Genomic DNA, 13,747 nt, shown 5'->3' on the forward strand with positions numbered 1-13,747 from the left:
TCGATAGATAAATATCCAGTGTTTAGTTTGCACATATATGTATACAATTGGTATAGACATGATTCGGGTATGGTGTATCGATAGCGTCGGAAACTGAAGTGCGTCACGGTCCTGATTCAGCCACTGATCGAAGGTCTGCTGATTCCTTCAATGCTTGCTTCTCAGCTTTTCTCTGCGCTCTCTCCTCTTCTTTCTTTATCCGCTTGGCCTTCTCTTCGTCCGTCTCATCGTGTCCTCTCCAGTCTCCCCAGAGGCCACAGCCGACAACTTCGCGGGTGTTTGCCCCGAACAGGGCGAGGACGGCGAACCACTCGGCGAGGATCTGGAATATGTAGAACACTGTTTTGTCTGCGGGGGTGTTGAGGGAGCCACGTCCGTATGATGATAGCTGGGAGGTAGTGTTATGGAGCACTGCGACTCGATAAATTGCGACGGAGCACTGATTGGGCGGTCGTCTCAGCTCCTGTACCAGACGGTACACTAGATGAACTCACCAAGGGAAGCCATATGGATACAAGTAATTTGAATGCTGGCGTGCTCGCACGAGGCAAGCGCCGATAGCCCCATATCATGGAAAAGCCTATGAGTATAATAGCGCCTAGACCCAGCCCAGCACTAACATATCTATTTTCCATCAGTAAGAAACCCTCTTTCCAATCGACGATGAACCAAGAGTACTCACCGTAGCATCATCATATTGTCTGCCTTAGAGGCATTATCTATCGCAGCAGGAAAATCCGTCGCACCGAGGATACCTGTTATGATAGCCGCTAGTACGAGCAAGGAGCAAACGTCTCCGAAGCGACGGGAGATGAAGCGCGCTCTAGGGGTATCTGCAACGTGCTGCTTGGAGGAGACGACCGCTAAGATAGGTTGGGAGGACAGGATATCTTCGAACTGTGTCGACGTCTTCGCAACTTTCTTAGCTCCTTCATACGCGGGAGCTTGGTAGTATGTATCGGTCCCATATGTAGCATTTATGAGAAAACATTTGACTAGGTCCCTGTATGTGGAACATATTGACAAGAAGCCAACACCGATTGTGATTTCCATGTATTTCAGAGGTCCATTGGAATCTGTCCGTGCAGCGCGCGCTCTCAGAGAAAACAGGACTATTCTGCGGGCGCTGGTGAACACGAGGACATATCAAAGAGGCCAGTTGAACGCACCTTTCAATAGCGAAACTCACACATCCGAAGACAGCTAGCGTTCGTGATCGACGATGGAGCAAGCGGTAGAAAATGAGTGGGAGTAGGCATCCGTATAGGACTGCAAAGAAGATTGAGGGCGCGAAGTCGTTAGATCGTACTGATCCGCCGCTGGGTGTGGGGAAGGCCATTTGTGTGTCTCAAGTGAGGTACGCACCCCTCGTGCGGTGTGGTGTTTATATAGCAGAGGATTAACTCTTTTACCGAAAGGAGTTAGCCGCAAAGATATAGAGTACTTGATTCCGCAGCCGCAGCCAAACGGGCCAACGCTGTGCGAGAGTTTGTCGAGAGCTGTTGAAACAGTGGAATGGTGGAAGGTTTGCGGAAGATGGGCTTATGCGACGGCGAAAAAATCAAATCTATTTAAGAGACATTTTGTCGAGGGTCGTACGTTCGACATCCTTCAACTAGATGTCAGAGGTATGTCAGAGGTTGACCTGGTGATACCTCTGCTGATGTGGTGGTGATGTGATGCTCTGAAGATCAATTTCATCCAGGGGCTCGAGGGATGGCTGGGCACTCAGATCATCCCCGGATGTGGCGGTGAAGCTGTATACCCTTCCTGCCAAGCAAAGTATACTTGGAGCGTCCCATACCCGCAAGTGAATAAAGCTGTAAACGATAGGAAGAGATATTTTCACGATCCATACATACTACAAACCCATCACATAAACCGTATGTCTTCTGGACTGCCACCGTCAGCCCCAAGCCTCAACGCGACGACCTGTGAGCTAAGACTAGAGTACCCATTTCCAATGAAAACCTCAGCGTTGCGCGCCAGCTCCACATCGACCGCCACGCTCCAATCTTTCTCCCCCCACGCCAGAGGGACCATACTTGAGTCCGTGACCGTCGTAATCGGCCCACCCGCCCAGCCTTTCACCTTAGCACGCGCCGCGTCCTTCAAAGTGCGCTCTAGTTTGTACTTTTGCATGTAAACAAGCGGATGATCCCATGCGCCGTCGTGTAGAATATGAAGAGTGCGCAGGTGTGGGCGCGATCGCGCGTAATCATCGATTATGTCGATAATACGGGATAGATCTGGGTAGCAGTGTTCCATTGTCGATGTCTCGTTCATAGAGTTGAGCTGAGGGGGATAGATCGACTCCGACAAAAGTGGAAGAGTCGCCCATGTCGTGAACCCGACATGGCGCTCTGCCAAAACGTGGCAGTGCCCCTCGAAATCACCCCGACGAAAATGTAAAGCGATATATGGATTCCCGGTTGGGTTCGCGCCGGAGCGCAAGTTGAGAGCGGAGGAAGCGCGCTGCGCTATGCCATTTATCTTGTCCGACCACGCGAAGGTTTCACGGAGGTATTTGTGGAAAGAGGGCCATATTGCGTGTATTGCAGACGAGGCGAGATAGCTCGGGTCATCAAGTTAAGCTCGTGCAAGAAGAGCATAATAGGTTAGAAAACTCACTTCCAGTTCAGAATCCAGTCGTCAACGACGATGCACCTCTCGGGGCCATTGAGCACGGATAAGGCATGGTCCCAAACATGATTGTATCCAATCCCCTGCGACAATGTGACGTGTTTCACGTCCTCGGGGCGACAGGCATGGTCGAAGAACGTAACGGTCAGAGATCCTTCGGTTGGACTACGCAGAAAGGCCGACAAGGGCACATATGACTGTTCTCCACGCGGCCGCCAAACCAGTGGCTGGTAGACGTAGATACGAGACGAAAGTAACGCTAGATGGTGGTACAACAGAATTTCTTGAGCCTGTACTTGTTGGGTGTGCTGGAGATCGTGAGGAGCATCAAGCCACGTACCTGGTTATTGAATCCTGCGCCCCGCAACTGCTTGAACAGCACATATTTCCCCGGCTTGCCTGCTTCATGGAACAACCTTTCGGAAGTGTCGAATTCGAATCTGTCAATAGAAGAGTAATGGGTGTATGGTGGCCTCGAGCTGAGGTAAATGTAAGAGATGACACCAGAAACGAGAAGCAAGAATGCAATGAGCACTCTAAATGAACGCCAGCGATGAAAAGAGTATCGCGACATTCAAGGATTCATGAAACATCGAGCTGCTGTGGCGTTGGTGAGGCTAGGGACTCGGCGCCACGTGGTTGCCAATAACAATGTAACAACAAGCGCCCATGAACGTTTATGATCACGAACTGCCATGTCGACCGCAAGCTCGAGTAAACGGCGAAGAAAGCCCAGGCGTCGATTCTCGTCGGTCACAAATGCTGATATCTGGCGGGATCCTTTGGCGCCGCTCCCCTCAGCACCAGTCCCGTCGGTCTTTCGTGGCAAGAGGAATTCTGTGAGCCCGTCAAAACCTCATAAAGACGCTGAACGCCCCTTGTATACTTCAACTGGAGTACCGGATCACTGGGATTCGGGAAGGGACCGACCTCTTCGATCGCGCTCTGTATCTCCTGGGGAGCGGCTGTTTCGCAGGAGGCCAGACGCGCCGCTAGCCTACGCCTCGTTACCACCGACGCCCATATCACCGTCCCCTCCTCAAGGACCCGGCTTTCGCAACTCACCTCCTCCTTCGCCGACTCTTCACCCGGAAACTCGTGAACTACCCTTTTCACTGTGGGACTACCTTCGTGAGGAGCTTCTGGCTACCGACTTCGACTCACACCAGGAGTTGAAGTGGGAGAGGGTCAGCAACTTCCTGAGCATTCCGTTAGCCATAGAGAAGGTAAGATGCCTTGCACCTGTTCTATTGCTTCTAATTATGAGTAGATAATAGGCTTTGGATTTATCCTGTGCTTGGACTCATTCCTCTACACATTTACTATCCTACCGATCCGCTTCTCCTTGGCTCTCTTCCGATCCACCGCCAATTTCTTCTCTTGCTCAGCAGCTCCGCTCCCACCGTCGCAGAAGGCTGATATACTTCAAGCACTCCTCTTAGCTGTCTCGGTAGCAATCCTCGTTCCTTTGACTGACGCGAGTAAAATATACCACTCCATACGTGGACAGGATACAATAAAACTATATGTCATATTCAACGCCCTCGAAGTATGGTTTAAATATCACCTATTTCTATTGCCATCTTCTCAATCCTAAGCATTAGATCGCAGACAGACTGTGCGCTTCAATAGGGCAGGATATCATAGATTGTCTATTCTCTCGGTCTACCCTTGAACCACTTTCAAGACGAAAGCCGTTGTCAGTCAGCATATTCAAACCTCTGCTGTTCTTTATCCTTGCAACCCTCTACGTAGGCGAGTAATGACATAACATAACCGTCCTCTTTAACTAAATGCCATGCAGTCGCCCACACTCTTGTTATGGTGTACCAGACAATCGCACTCAATGTCGCTGTAAACTCATACGACCACGCACTACTTACTCTCTTGGTTTCGAATCAGTTCGTCGAAATCAAAGGCAGTGTGTTCAAGAAGTTCGAGAAGGACAATCTGTTCCAGATTACTTGCGCGGGTCAGTCCCGTGCTCTCATCTCCCAGTATCGAAAGTTTAAATTCGTCCCTCAGATATCGTCGAGCGCTTCACTCTATGCCTCATGCTGATCATTGTCGGTTTCCGTAATCTCATTGAACTAAGTGGTTCCGAGTTCGACTTCAGTAGTGGTTTCGTATTACCAAGGAGCTTTGGTTGGTTCCGCGGCAATAATGTTCTATCGACGATATCATATGTACGTTGACCTCCTCGTCGAAGCTTCCCTTTTACTGACCCTTACCAGCCTATTTTATCCGTCATGGCGTCAGAAACAATAGTCGATTGGCTCAAACACGCCTTCATCACCAAGTTTAACCACATTCGGCCCTCGGTATATGAACGGTATACTGATGTCCTTTGCCGCGATTTGGCGAGCGCGAGCGCTGTTAGCCGACTTGGAGTCCGTAAAGTCAGTCAATTCTTCTATTTCTATTTGAGTGTCTTCTGTTTCTATTTCCACGTCACTCAAACTTGGAACTAGCATTCATACGTCGACCAATCGCCGCTAGTTGCGCGACGCCTTGGGTTCGCCTCCCTCCCGCTCGCTGTCCTCGCCATCCTCATCGGGACTCAATCCGTAACCCTTCTCGTCGCCCTACAAGTGGATTCTAATCCTGAATGGACCTCGTCCATTCTACCCAACGCTGATTGGGCGCATTACGTCAAGTGGGGAGCGCTGGCTGTTCTATTCTGGCTTTGGTATGTTCGTGATCTTGAGAGGAGACAGTTGTCCTTACACTTCTTTGGGTAGCTTTGTGGTCATCAAGTTAATCATGGGTGTTAATCTCGTCATCTACGCTATTAAGAGGCGAGCTGGTATGGATGCTCGAGAGGCTGAGGACACCGCGAACGACTTTGGACGTCCTCCTATTGGAGAGGGGAAGGAAGAACAGGTACGATCCTTTATTCGTTACGTACGTGACATACTGACGGTTATACTCATTTAGGCATATAATCGAGAGCTGAAAGGTTTGCTGAACAACAAACGCGATGATGCTACCCCTATCGCAGAAATCGGTGAAGGGGTTAGAAATCAAAACGGTGATGGGGGCGGAAAGGGCAAAGGTCGAGTAAAGCTGGAGGATCTCACGCGTTTCACGATGGTGAAGCGAATATGGTAGGAACATATTATTGCAGTACGAACCAAGCCTGTTGGATACTAAGTAACGACTAATGATACATATCGAGGAACGAAGTAAAAAAATACAAGGAGTGTGAAGGATTTCTATGACCAAAATGAAGCAGCAGATGAAGGAACGTAGAGTAAATAGCGCCGGATTGGCGTAATAGATATTCGAGACAAATGAGATTCGTGACATGTCGATAACAAATATCGTTCGCAGCTCAACTGAAACGAGACGCGTGGATGCTCTTGGAGCTGGCCCACATACCGTCGGCTTCCTGGACGTCCACTGGTACGCGTCCCTTTGGCATTGGTTTGCAAGCGGCCCGAGTTTCCTGTTCGCGAGGAGTGACAGGGGGTGACAAAGGAGTAGATCGCGGCGCCTTCGATGAGGCCTGTTCGTGAACAGCAGTATGAGCGGGTGCAGAAGATGGAGCAACACGTCGTCTGATCTTGAGAGGTGCGGGTGGCTCCAAAACCAACGGCAACCGAGATGTTGAACAGAGGGTCATGGTTGAGTGGCAAGCGCGAGCATTCCCGTAAATACCTCGAGAGGCGGGCGGGCGGGTGAAGGTTCTTTCGTTGTGCTTGACGGAGGTAGTCTGTACGGGACGTCTCTGAGTGATGGTGCTCGACGGCGGGATCCACGGTGCGTAGGGGTTGGGTGGCAAGAGATCATCGGGAGGAAGACCGCATAGCTTAGATAGTTCGTACTTGTCTTTAGGCATCGTGGCATCGGACGCCCAGCCCTTCCTAAGTACAGGAGTGGCTGGGGGGACAGGGAAGTCGTCCAAGATCTTCATGAGAGGCTTCTTCGGCCTCTTGACCTCCTTGGGCTCTGTGTCAATATCCATCGCTCCCGTAGGGCAGATGTCAAGAATAAACTCCGATTGGAGAATGAAGGGGATTTCGCCAATGGGCGAGTCGAGAAATTCGACACCAGGCTGCAGAAACTGTTTGCTATGAAGGATGGGTTTCAACGCGTTCTCTTTATCCAGCTCTCTGAGTGGCAGCGAACGCGAACGCCGGACTTGCTTCCGTCTGGCGAGTTCTTTCTCTTTCTGCGAATGCCTGAGTGTTGATCGTCATTAGTAAGAGAATATAATGAAGCGATAACGTTACACACTTTTTGAACAGTTTCTTTAGCTGATCCATGATGGACGGTGGGATCTGGTGGGGTGTGGAGGGGAGGAAATCATGAGAGGGCGTTAGACTTATACCTATGGGATGTGGCCAAGTCGTATGTGGCACCGGCCCACTACATGAGGCAAATGCCACAGAGTCCGGGCCACTTCATTGGGACAATGGCCGGTGGTATATACTCAGGGAGGCGTAAAGGAAGTAAGTGTGGCCAACGCATTCTCGGCTGGCGGATTTATTTGGGGGCCATCAAACTAGAAGGTCAATCACAACTTGGGCTCAATACCGTCCAACCTACGAACCGTGTAAGTCAATGATCAGACTCCTTAAGCAACGCTCTACGCACCATCTATATACAATGCGAGCGTCCTTGTCACGGAATCTCGGGTCTTCTGATGCTGCCGAATACACCCCCAAACCTGTAAGCCCAAGAACGACCTTCGCGTCAACTTGTCGTGCAGCGTCGATCGCTAGGCCGACGTCCTTCTTCATGAGTTGTATCTAACAGAACGTCTCATTCACTGATCACTGCTATTGGTTGGTAAACACACCTTGAACCCTCCCTCGTAACCCTTGCTTGATGGAGCTTCGGGACATACACCCGGTACAGGATTGTACACTGAATTGGCGTAACTCCCACCAGAACTCGTCTTCATGACGTTACTGAAAACCTTTGGATCTAAGCCAAGGCGTATAGCGAGGTTCATCCCCTCAGCAGTAGAAAGCGCGTTGAGTGACGAGATGTAGTTGTTGCTCAATTTAGCGGCTAAGCCGAGGCTCTGTCCCCCCATGGGGTGGATCGCACCTCCCATCAATGAGAGCAAGTCGCGGAGGGTTGGAAAGTTTGGGTCGTCTGCAGCGATGCCCACCATGAAAGTCAGCGTAGCCTTTGCTGCACCAAGTGTCCCGCCAGATACTGGCGCGTCGTAGAATCGCGTCGGATTGCGTACGTCTGACAATGCTTTGACGGCTTCGGCGACCTCGATGGAAGAGGCACGATCAATGGTTGAGCTACAGACCCAAATTTGTCAGGGTGACACTCGCAGAGTAGGAACGTAGATCGCACCAGTCTATCAGTAATTTCCCTGCTGTGTTCGCAGCCAGTATCCCCATTCCTGGTTTCAGGAAGACATCCTTTACGTGACGACCTGAATCGATACTTTCAGTCACTGAGAGTACCGTAGACGGCAAGACCGACCTTCCGGCACCATAGTGAACACACACGACTAATCACAGCATTAAGTAGGGTCAATACGAAAGTCGATGACCGTACGAACCGACTGTTCAGCGACATCCCTAGCCGTAGCTGCCTCCACCACTCTTCCGAATTCGCTAGACTGCCGTATGAACCGCTCGACAGCAGATCGGTCTACGTCGTTTACCAGAAGGATACTGTCTGTGGGAATCCTTTTTCGCAGGTTCATGGCCATAGGGTAGCCCATTGCTCCAAGGCCAATCCATCCGAAAGACTGTGGAAGGGTCATGATCGTGGTCCAAGTCACTCAAGAACTGTACTATAGCGATGCTTGCTTGCGAACGCGAAATCCTGTGGAGAAAGGGAAGCAACACCGCCGTTGATACTTTCGTGCATAGCGATAACCATGAATAGAGACAAGGTTCGGTGGGAGGTCATGGGCCCACTCCTTGGTGGGGGGATCCGTCCAGCTGACTTAACGCCCCACAGGTAAGGGAACGTCATTCGTGGATAAATGTGTATGGGATTCTGTGCACGGCTGTGAGAATCGCGGTGTAGGAGTTCACCGTGTTCCGCATCTAGTCTCGGACTTTCATAGACTTGAATACCAGGAGCAATCCCTTTCTCCTGATCCACCTGTTAGTATGTCATCTTCATCGCGACCCAATGAACAAGCCCACCAAGAAATATACGATGCCGGCATGGAATTTCGCCGCAAGGTGTTGGTAAACCTCGGGTCCCGTTTTTGATGCTAAGAGCACATTCTGACCGCGATATCAAAGGGGGAGGAATACGTGAACAACCAGCTGAAGCAGGCAAGCCATTCAACCCAAGACATCCAGATCTATGTAAAATTGACGGTGGCTCAAGGGCGTCTCTGAGTTCATGAAACCAATGCAACAAGTCTGTACTGCTCACATAGCATAATAGATTACTGACTGTTACTTTGCCTTCACAGCTAACTACAGAAGTATGATAAACTCACCTAGACAGGGCCAACGAACTCATTCAACGCTGAACAGGTTGCATGGGGTACCATTTGGACACGTCCAGGGTTGGAACTCAAGCAGAGAAGCCTTATTTGCATTGCGCTAGTTGCGTCCCAAGGCAAGGAAGCAGAGGTAAGAACTTCAGCTTTCGAAAGCCGTAGAACATAATATTCAGCGTATCCGGTTGCAAGCTTGGCGCACATATTCGGTTGGTCTCCAGAGCTTCATTTCAATGCTAGAGTGCTGACCACGCTGATAAAGAGGTGCGGTAAACAATGGGGCTACAGAGGTAGAGATTCGGGAAGCGCTGCTCCAGACAGCAGTGTATTGTGGCATTCCTACGGGGATGGTGAGCTTTCGCATCGCGGAGAGTGCCTTGAACAAGTTGAAGGAGGAAGGAAAGCTGCCAAAATGAGAAACCGAGTCGCGAAAGCCCTTGTAATAATCTGAATGTCTTTTACTGAGCAAACTTCACGTCAAAGGCGCGACATGAGAGTGGGGACCAAGAGAGTACGACGTTACGAACGGCCAAGTAGTTGTAACGCGCCGTGTGTGACATCAGTTCTGTCTTTCGAACACCTTCACGAATTCGATGCTAACTACCTTCAGGATGCGCTCAGCCCATGGCGTCTTCGCCGTCGCTCCCATCTCCGGTGCCTGTACAAATCCCTGTCTCTCGAATTCATGAACCGCCAAATATTTTCCTGGCGTCGAAGTGGACTCCGTCGTGTGGGCCCCGGAATACTCCTCCAGTTTGTACCTCCTCGAGCGGAGCCAGCCAGGCACCTTCGCTATCAACTCTATGTGTTCTTCGTCATAAAATTTCTCAAAGTCTTCATCGTGTCGTGCTGCTGGTGTATTGCTGGTGAGAAGGACGTATCTCCCAGGTAAGGATGTCGGATCGGCGGAGGGAGGTGTGAGCTCGTACGCAAGGGTGTACTTGCGCTGCTGGAAGGACGCTACGTGGCTAAGGATGTCGGCTTCCTTTGCCAATGCTTCGTTCCAAGACGAGTTCTGGGGAGCCTCGCAGAATACGGCTAGGGAGGGTTTCTGCCCGTTGCTCGCTTTGTAAAAATGGAAAGACGCCGCGTCGATTCCCATGAGTGTGTATTTTCCGTTAATCAACTCTGAAGGATATTTAGATCGACACGCAAGGGAGACTATACAAGTTCGGGCGACGAACCATGTAGCTCTGAATCCGGTGTGTCTCCTCGCCCGTCTAACAAAAGAACGATCATGCTTTTAGCTTCTGGCACGGCCATTTGGGATGTGGTGTTTTCGCTGGTCAGCCCATGACTGAACACCTGTATATCTAGGAAGGTAGCAACGCCGCCCTGATCGCTTCTTAGATTTGTATCAGTGGAGACGTTGGCTGCGGCACTTGGTAATCAACTCCTTTCTGACCAATGTCCTCCCCGGTGTGTGTAAGAACGCGCCATTTTTAAACATTTGTATCATGGGTCAGTATCAACTGAGAGCACTCCTAATTGAGCCTTTCGAACACTTTGTACAACTCGAACAATCTCGCATCCCTTCCAACGACAAGCTCATTCACGACTTTGTTCCTCCATGGTGTACTCGTTGCATGTTTCCATTCAGGCGTCTCCCTCGTCTCTTCGCTCTCGATTTCGTGGAGGGCAAGGTATGTCAGAGGCGCCAGAGCCTCCTCGGCGTCGGCCCTTCCCGCCACTTCCACTGCATCTATCAACTTGTACCTCCTGCTCCTAACCCACCCTGGAGACTTAGATAGGAGGGGTACGTGTTCCTCCTCGTACCAGTTGTTGAATTCTTCCTCCGACTCTGGCGCTGGTTGGATCATGACGATAAATAGATATTTGCCGGGCCGGACGTCGGCATCGTCGGCGGGATACGATGAAATGTGTGAGTAGACTCGACGATTCAGCATAGCGAGATTAGCAATGATCGTGCGTTCGTTGTCGGAAGCAGCAGCGAAGAGCCCGGTATACGCTGGTGTCTGAAGGACATCAGGCGAGGATAGGTCGTACATCGCGAGCCAAGATGGCTTTCTTCCATCCACTTGTTTGTATCGTATCAATGTCTGGAAGCCGGGAACAACGGCGCGGGCTGGGACATGCTCCCCGTCGTACCAATCTGCCAAACATCAGATCAATATGGGGCAAGTATAGCATTGAGATAGAGGCTAACCGTTGAAATCCTTCTCCGTTACGTGTTCTCCGCATTCCCCATAGACGAAGAGTAGACCGGGGACGGCTTTAGTGCTATCGGACATTGAGCGTGTAGGGAAGAAGAACCAGTGTTGCCTTCCCTCTCCAATCGCACACTCTTATAACACTCGTGAGTAAGTCAGCGGCCGTCCGTCGCACAGAAGTCATGCGCCACTGGCAGCGCGTACTTCGCGATCGGACATGCCACTTCCAGCGGTGTAGGATTGTGAGTGATCATTTCGTTCGTATTTTCTGAACGCTTGCAACTGGTACATCAGGGACACACGCTGCGTGTATTCGACGTCCCCATCCACTCATTCCAGTTCCCATGCTCTGTATAGTTCGAAAAGCCGTATCTCCCTTCGAAGGACCAACTCGTTCACAACCTTATTTCTCCACGGAGTACCCGCATGAATCCATTCCGGGGTATCCATCACTTCCTTGTTCTGTAGTTCGTGCAAAGCCAGATATTTCAATTTCGAGCCGGCGTCCTCTTTGCCCGGCAATTGGATTTCTCGGACAAGCTTGAATCTCCTGCTCCTGATCCACCCAGGGGCTTTCGATAGGAGCGATATGTGTTCTTCCTCGTACCACTTATTGAATTCATCCTCTCCTTCGACGGAAGGCTCCATCATAGCGATGCATATAAATTTGCCTGGGGTAGCCTTGGGAGAAGTGGCGGAAGCGGAAATGAGCGAATATATGGCACCGTTTAAGGTGGCCAGGTTCGATATGATGCGCTTCTCGTTGTCCGAGGATGGGAGTTTGGTGTACGGTTCGGTCGTGGCGACCTCAGGGGAAGACATGTCGTACAGCGCCAGCCAATTTGGCTTCTGCCCGTCTACTTGCTTGTATCTGCTGATGGTGCCCATGCCAGGGACAGCAGCTCGCACTGGGATGTGTTCGCCGTCGTATCAATCTATCGAAGTGTCAAAATCTATGCAGGTTTGATATCAGAAACTACGCGTATGCGTACCATGGAACTCCGCCTCATTGACCAGCTCCCCGTGGTCTGTATAAGCAAAGAGTAGGCCTTTGTTGTCTGCCATTCAGTTGAACTTGAAGAAGGTAGGGAATCGATGGTGCTTTATAATACAAACCATTATCTTCCACGAGTGTGAGATGGCGCAGGGCGGACCAGCGTACGTGACCCCACAAGTGTGATATTGTTCCAATAAAAGTCCGATTCATTAGTAAGTACAAGATACATTAGACATATGAGGAGCGTAAGGCCTGATGGAAAGTACACGGGTTTGGGGCATCTTGATAAGGAGAAACGAGGCTTAGGCGCGCTGCAAGCAGATCCAGGCACTATATCCAGCCAGGCGGATTTGGATGATACTTCTGGGTGTTGACGACCTTTCGCGATTCTTTGAATAGTCTATCAAACGAGGCCGCCTCATCAGTGCTTGATGGAACCTTGGGCATTCGAACGTGAGGTTCGGCATCGGTGGGTAACTTTGGGAGGGGCTTGTTCCTTCCGTCGCGATAGGCCTGGGATTTGGATGCGTAGGTACCAGTTTCGCCTCTTCGGGATTTCTGGGTTGGTTGCCTGTCGACATGGTGAACCTCGGGTTGGCGCGATGCGGGTCCGCGTCGCATTCGTGCACTCGAGTTCAAGTCCATGGTGGAATAGCTTCCACGAAGTTTAGGCCTGGGGACCGACTCGGTTGGCGTACGCTCAACAGGACCGTAAGCTCTGTCGTACCGCGCCCGAAGATCGGCCTTCAGCTTCTTCCCAAAAATTGAGTCGTCCGTTTCATCAGGATTGACGAGGCTCATAGTATCACCACTGGCGAGCATGTGGTCCATATCGTCTGGAGAAGCTCGGTTGACTTGGGATACAGCAGGCTTCGAGTGGGAAGGAGCCGGAGGAAACGCTGCTTCGATAGCGCGTCTGATTTCAATCCGTTGCGGAGTGTCTGGTTGTCCCTGTTTTCTATACCACCATTCCCTAGCCTTTTGGGCATCGGTAAGCTGCGAGATATCGAGAACAGAGACGCCTCTGTAGTTGTTCGGAAGGTCCCTGTCGGTCGGTGGGATGTGCCTGATCTTCGATGCCTCCAAGGGTTTCTTGCCGCGATAAACGGCCTTAGGGTCGTCTTCGTAGTAGTAGCCTCCAAGTGGCATTGACTGAGATCGTCTAATATTCCTGCGCCTCGCCTTGGCTTTGTCTGCTGTCGAGTTCCTATACAGATTCACCGTCATTCATTCAGTACACGATAAATGCACACTTAATTGGAATTAGACGTACTTCTTGAATATTTTTTTGAAACGATCCATTTCAAAGGCTAGGAAAACGGATATCGATAGTCAAATGAACAGAAAGGTATGCAGGAAGTGGCAATGGCCTTTCGCGGCCTACTTATAAAGTGCTGTGGCAATATGGGTGGCACATAAGGTTTCAAACCAGACAATGGCTAGAACACATGGTCGAGCCACAAAGCCACTTATTTTTCTGTTTCGTTGACGAGTCACTTT

At 50.7% G+C, this 13,747-nt stretch overlaps 10 protein-coding genes across 10 annotated transcripts; 2 read left to right on the forward strand and 8 right to left on the reverse strand.

Annotated features, from left to right (window-relative positions):
- Positions 1-103: 103 nt before the first annotated feature.
- PC9H_007315 (uncharacterized protein) lies at positions 104-1,339 on the reverse strand (the record flags this gene model as incomplete). Its single annotated transcript, XM_036776848.1, has 4 exons — positions 104-439; positions 495-624; positions 683-1,117; positions 1,170-1,339. The coding sequence occupies 4 exons, from the start codon at positions 1,337-1,339 to the stop codon at positions 104-106; spliced, it is 1,071 nt and encodes a 356-aa protein (XP_036630468.1).
- Positions 1,340-1,872: 533 nt separating this feature from the next.
- Positions 1,873-3,217, reverse strand: PC9H_007316 (uncharacterized protein; the record flags this gene model as incomplete). The annotated part of the gene is made up of 3 exons (XM_036776849.1): positions 1,873-2,575; positions 2,632-2,933; positions 2,984-3,217. The coding sequence occupies 3 exons, from the start codon at positions 3,215-3,217 to the stop codon at positions 1,873-1,875; spliced, it is 1,239 nt and encodes a 412-aa protein (XP_036630469.1).
- A 121-nt stretch (positions 3,218-3,338) lies between these two features.
- Positions 3,339-4,419, forward strand: PC9H_007317 (uncharacterized protein; the record flags this gene model as incomplete). The annotated part of the gene is made up of 4 exons (XM_036776850.1): positions 3,339-3,869; positions 3,914-4,192; positions 4,248-4,346; positions 4,399-4,419. 4 exons carry the CDS (start codon positions 3,339-3,341, stop codon positions 4,417-4,419), a joined length of 930 nt encoding a protein of 309 aa, XP_036630470.1.
- Positions 4,420-4,464: 45 nt separating this feature from the next.
- On the forward strand, positions 4,465-5,754 carry PC9H_007318 (uncharacterized protein; the record flags this gene model as incomplete). The annotated part of the gene is made up of 6 exons (XM_036776851.1): positions 4,465-4,615; positions 4,669-4,829; positions 4,878-5,042; positions 5,115-5,332; positions 5,385-5,526; positions 5,581-5,754. 6 exons carry the CDS (start codon positions 4,465-4,467, stop codon positions 5,752-5,754), a joined length of 1,011 nt encoding a protein of 336 aa, XP_036630471.1.
- Positions 5,755-5,977: 223 nt separating this feature from the next.
- On the reverse strand, positions 5,978-6,911 carry PC9H_007319 (uncharacterized protein; the record flags this gene model as incomplete). The annotated part of the gene is made up of 2 exons (XM_036776852.1): positions 5,978-6,827; positions 6,883-6,911. 2 exons carry the CDS (start codon positions 6,909-6,911, stop codon positions 5,978-5,980), a joined length of 879 nt encoding a protein of 292 aa, XP_036630472.1.
- A 251-nt stretch (positions 6,912-7,162) lies between these two features.
- PC9H_007320 (uncharacterized protein) lies at positions 7,163-8,380 on the reverse strand (the record flags this gene model as incomplete). Its single annotated transcript, XM_036776853.1, has 6 exons — positions 7,163-7,190; positions 7,243-7,397; positions 7,448-7,907; positions 7,963-8,044; positions 8,095-8,122; positions 8,174-8,380. The coding sequence occupies 6 exons, from the start codon at positions 8,378-8,380 to the stop codon at positions 7,163-7,165; spliced, it is 960 nt and encodes a 319-aa protein (XP_036630473.1).
- A 1,258-nt stretch (positions 8,381-9,638) lies between these two features.
- Positions 9,639-10,342, reverse strand: PC9H_007321 (uncharacterized protein; the record flags this gene model as incomplete). Its single annotated transcript, XM_036776854.1, has 2 exons — positions 9,639-10,207; positions 10,264-10,342. 2 exons carry the CDS (start codon positions 10,340-10,342, stop codon positions 9,639-9,641), a joined length of 648 nt encoding a protein of 215 aa, XP_036630474.1.
- A 221-nt stretch (positions 10,343-10,563) lies between these two features.
- On the reverse strand, positions 10,564-11,331 carry PC9H_007322 (uncharacterized protein; the record flags this gene model as incomplete). The annotated part of the gene is made up of 2 exons (XM_036776855.1): positions 10,564-11,192; positions 11,247-11,331. 2 exons carry the CDS (start codon positions 11,329-11,331, stop codon positions 10,564-10,566), a joined length of 714 nt encoding a protein of 237 aa, XP_036630475.1.
- A 249-nt stretch (positions 11,332-11,580) lies between these two features.
- PC9H_007323 (uncharacterized protein) lies at positions 11,581-12,315 on the reverse strand (the record flags this gene model as incomplete). Its single annotated transcript, XM_036776856.1, has 2 exons — positions 11,581-12,158; positions 12,243-12,315. The coding sequence occupies 2 exons, from the start codon at positions 12,313-12,315 to the stop codon at positions 11,581-11,583; spliced, it is 651 nt and encodes a 216-aa protein (XP_036630476.1).
- A 262-nt stretch (positions 12,316-12,577) lies between these two features.
- Positions 12,578-13,549, reverse strand: PC9H_007324 (uncharacterized protein; the record flags this gene model as incomplete). Its single annotated transcript, XM_036776857.1, has 2 exons — positions 12,578-13,454; positions 13,521-13,549. The coding sequence occupies 2 exons, from the start codon at positions 13,547-13,549 to the stop codon at positions 12,578-12,580; spliced, it is 906 nt and encodes a 301-aa protein (XP_036630477.1).
- Between the last annotated feature and the right edge of the window lie 198 nt (positions 13,550-13,747).

The sequence above is a fragment of the Pleurotus ostreatus genome (genome assembly GCF_014466165.1).
Source record: "Pleurotus ostreatus strain PC9 chromosome Unknown scaffold_5, whole genome shotgun sequence".
In the NCBI taxonomy this organism is placed as follows: Eukaryota; Fungi; Basidiomycota; class Agaricomycetes; order Agaricales; family Pleurotaceae; genus Pleurotus; species Pleurotus ostreatus.